The sequence below is a fragment of the Electrophorus electricus genome, chromosome 10 (assembly GCF_013358815.1).
Source record: "Electrophorus electricus isolate fEleEle1 chromosome 10, fEleEle1.pri, whole genome shotgun sequence".
Lineage (NCBI taxonomy): Eukaryota > Metazoa > Chordata > Actinopteri > Gymnotiformes > Gymnotidae > Electrophorus > Electrophorus electricus.
The window spans coordinates 3,830,001-3,837,500 of NC_049544.1; the positions used below are offsets into that span (position 1 = coordinate 3,830,001).

Sequence of the window (7,500 nt, forward strand, 5' to 3'; positions counted from 1 at the left end):
TGCTCGTGCACACAGCCATAGGAAGACAGTCTCACAGGGACACGTGTGCTCGTGCACACAGCCATAGGAAGACAGTCTCACAGGGACACGTGTGCTCGTGCACACAGCCATAGGAAGACAGTCTCACAGGGACACGTGCTCGTGCACACAGCCATAGGAAGACAGTCTCACAGGGACACATGTGCTCGTGCACACAGCCATAGGAAGACAGTCTCACAGGGACACGTGCTCGTGCACACAGCCATAAGAGGTTGAGATAAAACATAAATTACTCTTCTGCCAGCAGAAGAACACATTTTCAGGCCACTAATGTGTTAGCAAGGGCCAAAAGGGTAAATCATTAAGGTCTTAATGGGAAAATAAATCTTCTAACTTGCTTGATTATCATAGTACAGTTGAAGCCCTGAATTTGAACTCTAGTCTAAGGACTTTGTATAGGTTGGTGTAGACAATATGAGGTTGGTGAGGAAATATGTTAAAAGTCACAAGGGAAGAGTGGGGAAGGGCTGCACTTCAGACAAAAGAAGTCCATACATGATCTATTAAATCAGACAAAAGAAGTCCATACATGATCTATTAAATCAGAAATAAGAAGTCCATACATGATCTATTAAATCAGACATAAGAAGTCCATACGTGATCTATTAAATCAGAAATAAGAAGTCCATACATGATCTATTAAATCAGACATAAGAAGTCCATACATGATCTGTTGACATCAGACATAAGAATTCCATACATTATCTATTGAATCAGACATAAGAAGTCCATACATGATCTGTTGACATCAGACATAAGAATTCCATACATTATCTATTAAATCAGACATAAGAAGTCCATACATGATCTATTAAATCAGAAATAAGAAGTCCATACATGATCTATTAAATCAGACATAAGAAGTCCATACATGATCTATTAAATCAGAAATAAGAAGTCCATACATGATCTATTGAATCAGACATAAGAAGTCCATACGTGATCTATTGAATCAGACATAAGAAGTCCATACATGATCTTTTGAATCAGACATAAGAAGTCCATACATGATCTATTGAATCAGACATAAGAAGTCCATATGTGATCTATTGAATCAGACATAAGAAGTCCATACATGATCTTTTGAATCAGACATAAGAAGTCCATACATGATCTGTTGAATCAGACATAAGAAGTCCATACATGATCTGTTGAATCAGACATACGTGATCTATTACTTTTGCCTTCTATTTCTTTTTGGTTCTGCCTGTCAGTGCATATATCAGTCATTCTATACTCGTCGTAAATCTGAGCAGCTGTAAATCTGCACTTATCTTACAGTGCAGAGTCTCTTCTCCCTCCGTTCCTCTCTGTGATAGCAGTTTTTGTTAAAGATTGATCACACAAGACATCTTTTTTTTTTTTTTTTGGTGGGGGCAGGGATGGGGGGTGGTTTTGTAGTAATTTTCCTCATCAGAATTCTGTCAGTGCTTCCCCGTTTTAGCTGAATCGCCCCCACTATCTGCTCTGGCAAACTCTTCGCCAGCGCAACATGATTGTAATGACAAAACGAGGTGACAATACTAATGAAGTACTGTGTTAATCATAATGTGATAATAATGAGGTTAAGAACAGTGTTAATTATAATGTGATAATGAGGTTAAGTACAGTGTTAATAATGATGTGATATTAATGATCTTAAGTACAGTGTTAATAATAATGTGATGATGTTAAGTACAGTGTTAATAATAATGTGATAATAGTGATGTTACGTACAGTGTTAATAATAATGTGATAATAATGAGGTTAAGTACAGTTTTAATTATAATATGATAATGCGGTTAAGTACAGTGTTAATAATAAAGTGATAATAGTCATGTTAAGTACTGTGTTAATAATAAAGTGATAATAATGAGGTTAAGTACTGTGTTAATAATAAAGTGATAATAGTGATGTTAAGTACAATGTTAATAATAATGTGATAATAATGAGGTTAAGTACTGTGTTAATAATAAAGTGATAATGAGGTTAAGTACAGTGTTAATAATAAAGTGATAATAGTGATGTTAAGTACAATGTTAATGATAATTTGATAATAATGAGGTTAAGTACTATGTTAATAATAAAGTGATAATGAGGTTAAGTACAGTGTTAATAATAAAGTTATAATAGTGATGTTAAGTACAGTGTTAATAATAAAGTGATAATGAGGTTAAGTACAGTGTTAATAATAAATGATGATAGTGATGTTAAGTACAATGTTAATGATAATTTGATAATAATGAGGTTAAGTACTATGTTAATAATAAAGTGATAATGAGGTTAAGTACAGTGTTAATAATAATGTGATAAGAATGAGGTTAAGTACTGTGTTAATAATAAAGTGATAGTGATAAAATTAAGTACAGTGTTTTTTCCCACTAAATAGTAAGCTTCCCTCATGGATAAGGAAGTTTGTCCCCATGATCTTCTATGTGACAGAAAAGGCCTGGAATTTTTATCCATACACCATCACAGGTTAGTTCCATGAAGCTCTTATACGTACCCTTTGAAGAACACACAAGCTCATTCTGGGAATAGCAAGCATGAATACCTATGTTTTAATGTGGGAATACGCAGGTGTATTGTACATAGTTCCTAAATCCAAAATTTTCCTGTCATGTAACACTGGAATCCATGATCATAATATTCTTTCTCTCCTTGCCTTTCCCCTTCCTGTCCCACGCACTTCTCCATGTACGGGCGATGTCGCTGTAGAGTACTCGGTAAGCAGCCTTGCGCATTAACACTGATGCATTCCTTTCTTACTCTCTGCCTATCTGATCGTACACTATAACCACAACATCTCTCTCTCTCTCTCTCTCTCTCTCTCTCTCTCTCTCTCTCTCTCTCTCTCTCTCAGTGTTCCTTCATTCCCAGGCTAAACATCAGGATTGAGACGCGCTTTGAGAACAATAATGGGAGCAATGAAAATGTGCGTAATCTGGTCGTACCACCATACTGTGTTTACGCGTATGTGTTTACAGTCTAATCCTCCTCAAACAAGGCCACATTAATTCACATGCTGCTCTCTCTGGACATTTAAGTCCTTGTACTTTAGCATTCCTTCAATGCCAGAGAACATTTCTGTTAAGCTGTTAAGGAACAGGGGGTGTGGGATTGCGGGTGGGGGACAGAAATGAGTCAGAAATTGTCAGAAGAGAAGCATTTCCCTTTAATAAAGCCAGAGTGCTCCAAAGACGGAGAGGTAATTGGCTGTGTGCTGGACGACTAAAGCACAGTCGGTTTGTGGTGAGCTCTGCTTGAATGTGGTGACTGACGGGGAGAAGGCTAGGTTTCACAGTTCCGTTTCATATTAAGTCAGGCAAATTAGGCCTCAACAAGTCCTGGCCTGTATCCACGCTGTTGCATCCAGGCCTTCCCACAGTGTCCTGCAGATAAACACACCAAGAAAAATGGAGGTTTGTGAGAAAAAGTTCCAAAATGCTATACACCGTGTTCACAAGCAAAAATGTACGTATCGCATATGTGACAGATATATGTGACAGATAAGAGTTTTATGTGGTGCCAGGTCTTAGAGGAATGCAAACATCTTGGAGGGACAAGCTGAACTTGGTGCACTTATTTTGAACAAGTTGCAACATGCATGCCAGAGGACGGTGCTTCCTCTTTAAAGCTCACTTGGATTTGTACAGCCTGGTGTGCATCGGTTGGAGATGTCACTGGTTAGTTGGGTTTTAATTCTGGTTACATAACAATAATTATTTTAAATAATATAAAATGTACTGTTTTCTGTATGGATGTAGACATTTTATATGTGATATCTGCATGGATACTTTTGTTTAGCAGTGACAGGGTGCTTTCTGTTTTCACAAACCACACGAGAAATACGCAATGATTTGCATGATTTAATTCTGCAGTGAAGACGTGTTCAAATCTAGGAAAGTTAGGAGCATGTTTGTAGCGTCCAAATGCTAGTTAGCAGATTTTCACCCTACTGTGGTCGTCTGTGTCATCTGTGCACAACTTCCACATGCACAACTGCAGAAGTGAAAATGGGTCTTTGTTTCACCACTACTGGCTTAAAAACAACTGATTTAACTATATTTTTCATGACACTAAATAATAAATTAGCACTCCATTCGTGTTTGGAACAGGAACAGAATAGATAACATCCATTTCAAGGACACCTTTTGTTTTGACACATGTAAACATACTTCAGTCTTCATTAAGCTTGCTATTAGCTACGTTAATAGTTAAACTACCTATTAACTGCGTTAATAGTTAAACTACCTGTTAACTATGCCAGGGGAAAACATAAATAAATTATTTGAAAGTACGTCTCCTTTGTTATGGCAGCTAGCTGCTATTCGTTCAGTCCAACCATTACTATTCGTTACCGTTCATTTGTGATTTTAACTTGCATGTTTATTAGGTCTAGTATTCAACGGCATTATGAAGTGTTATTTATAAACTCTCAACTCTGAAACCCTCACACTTGATGTTGCTGCACTTATTCTCCCTCATATACTCTGTCAAACTACAGAAAATATTTGAGGGGCAGTGCGCATATTCATACTCAGAATGTACACGAGTCAACTAATGAATATTAATGAACATATAGGTTGGTTTGCGAATATTAATAACTAGAACACAGTCTCAGTAAGTTGGAGAGGCAGAGAGAGGCACATAAAACATTTTAGTTCAAAATCATATACGTGATTTTGAGAGTTAAAATCACTTGTTTTTAATAGAATCACACAAAAATGGCTTTAAAATGGCAAAATATAGTATCTTTAGTTCTTGCTGTGGTGGAATGGACTCCACTACCAGGTTTCCTGTTAGTTAACCCTTTCTTCCCTGGCTAGTAAGGTGAACTAGAAAGTACCAAAGCAATGCTGAAGTTAGTCTGGCTCTACCGAACTCCAGGCCTGCAGATATACCATCCTGCAGGTTGTCCAACGATAATCCAACATTGAACTGCTAATCAAGGGCTTCACTAGCACTTGGTTATTAGATTCAGAACTAAACCGTCCAGAATCAGAAGTGGCCACCCCATGGATTAGTCAGACACTGTGACCTTTTATATACAGGAAGACAGAAACAGTGGAAATTGCAAATAACGCAGGGAAGTGGTATCTCAATGGTTAAGATACTTGACTTGTAATTGGAAGGTTGCCAGTTCAAGCACCACCATTGGGCCCCTGAGCAAGACACTTAACCCTCAGTTGCTCAAGTTATGTTCACTCAGAATTGTAAGTTGCTTTGGATAAAAGTAGCAGCTAAATACTATAAATGTAATTCCTGAGATTGTGCAGTAGATTTAAAAAAAAAACATTATCTTCCAGTACTGGAAACCTGTTACTAGAGATTGTATAAGTTAAAAAAAGTCAAGACTGAAGATTTAATGTTGTGAGATAATACTACAGCATCCCACAATTTCAGATAGATTATTTACTTAGCAAAATACTTAGCTATCATTCTATCCCCACAGATATTCATGGTTCCTTACTGTTTGAGTTGTTGGTCCATAATTCACATATGTACCTGCATATAGTGGGACTGGCATCCACTGTCATATGAGAATCTTGTATACATACATACATAAGGCTGGGTGCTAAAATAAAATTTCTGAATGATTGATTTTAAGTTCTTAAATAATGCAGTAGAAAATTGACAATTCAGCTCAAAAAGATTTTTTAGAATGGTCTTTTGAAAAAGTATATGTGGGAAAATAATAAACAGTACAATCTATAGCGGTTAAATATTTCCTTAATAGACTCAAAATTGTGCCAACATAACAAAAAAGTTCAAAAATAATGTAAGAACCAGAACAGTACTTTCTTTGTTTTGGGTTTTCTTTTCTTTTTTTGGCTTTATCCTTTCATGATATGCATTGCTACGAGACACACAAGTGTCCACTTCTGACACTGGGGAGCAGACATTAGTCTTCTTAAGGATCTGAGACAGCAGCTGTAAGTTCATGGGGATGTGACGGAAATACCAAGAGATAAGGGCAGCCATCACTGCTGTGTCTCCAGCGAGGTGTGTTGCCTAGAAGAACCTGAGAAGGGCCATGCTTAAGCGCTGCTTCCAGGCTCTGAGCGTGCGCCTCACTAAAGAGTTAAACGCGGGGGGTTGGCATGGGTGACTGCAGTACTGAGATGGTCCAGAATGTCTGACCTCAGGCTTGTTTGAGTTATTTGAATGCTGGGGCATTTTTAGCTTAGGGGAACAGGCCACGGAGGTCAGGCATGTCTGACGGTGCCCTGTCGGGGTCATGATCCAGGAAAAAACCCCATAGTATTAGCCTTTATAGCTTTACACTTCAGGTGATTGAGAGTCTGATTATCATGTACCATCTGTGATAGGCGACAAACTCAAACAATGCAATTGTTTGCTTTAGGACACATTTGAGATCTAAGTTTCTTACAGAAACATCGCTGTTTATTGTTCATGCGTCCTTTGACTGCTGTGTCACAGTACCCTGCAGTGAAGCTCACTGGTGTCTGATGGATTTGTTGATGTGTGTGTGAATTAATTAGTGAGGTTTTGCGGTACTATGAAATGTGCAGGTTATGGCAAATGAGACACGAGGCAGGTGATTTCAGTTAGGACGTTCACTTCAAAACCAAGCTTTGGGACTAATACAGGTTGGAGTTCCTTGGTTGGAAATGTTTTCTATGTGGTTAGTTGAGCTCGAATGGTTATCAGGTTGCTATGGTCATGTAAAGTGTTGCTATGGTGGAACATGGTACTTTATTACCTGCTTTTCCTTTTTCCACACCCTCCTTCTGGTTTGAGTTTGTTATAAATAAATCATTTTCTAATAGGATGCTTTGAGCTGTTTTCTAACACAGGGCACGCTGGTTCTCATCAGTTCTTTTGAGCTGTTCTTGGTTACACTATGTTACACTACGTTTATACACTTGGTTATACTATGTTACACTATGTTTACATACTTGGAAACACTATGTTTACACACTTGGTTACACCATGTTACACTATGTTTATACACTTGGTTACACTATGTTACACTATGTTCATACATTTGGTTACACTATGTTTATACCCTTGGTTACACTATGTTTACACACTTGGTTACACTGCACAAGGAACTGGTGCAACATCTTAATGGAACATCATTGTGTTGTGTATCATTGTCATGCAGCCGATCAGTTTTTGAAAGACCGGTCAAATGCAATTAGGGTTTGAATAGACTTTGAGCACAGGCAGGTTTTGTAAACTATGTACATGAACTTTGCAGAATGGAGAATAGCCAATGGGGATCAATGATCATTTAGAGTAATTTGCTTCCTTCTCATTATATACACACAAGTGAGAACACAAACAGGTCAAGCAGGTCACATATGCTAGCTTATTGTGTGAGAATCAGTACCTTATACACCTAATGCATGATTCATCCAGATTCAGTCTATTTTTAAATGCTAATATCACTGAGGTTATGACTAAAAGTTCAAAGACTTGTCACTCCGAACTCTAATTCACCATTAGACATTT

General features: G+C 37.6%; 1 protein-coding gene across 1 annotated transcript in view; it reads left to right on the forward strand.

The window, feature by feature from the left end:
• pitpnc1b (phosphatidylinositol transfer protein cytoplasmic 1b) overlaps positions 1 to 7,500 on the forward strand; it is a 17,578-nt gene that overhangs the window by 4,929 nt on the left and 5,149 nt on the right. Inside the window, exons 3-5 of the mRNA XM_035531184.1 lie at positions 2,408 to 2,496; positions 2,737 to 2,744; positions 2,882 to 2,953. Coding sequence (XP_035387077.1) covers positions 2,408 to 2,496; positions 2,737 to 2,744; positions 2,882 to 2,953 — 169 coding nt within the window. The remainder of the gene's footprint in view (positions 1 to 2,407; positions 2,497 to 2,736; positions 2,745 to 2,881; positions 2,954 to 7,500) is intronic.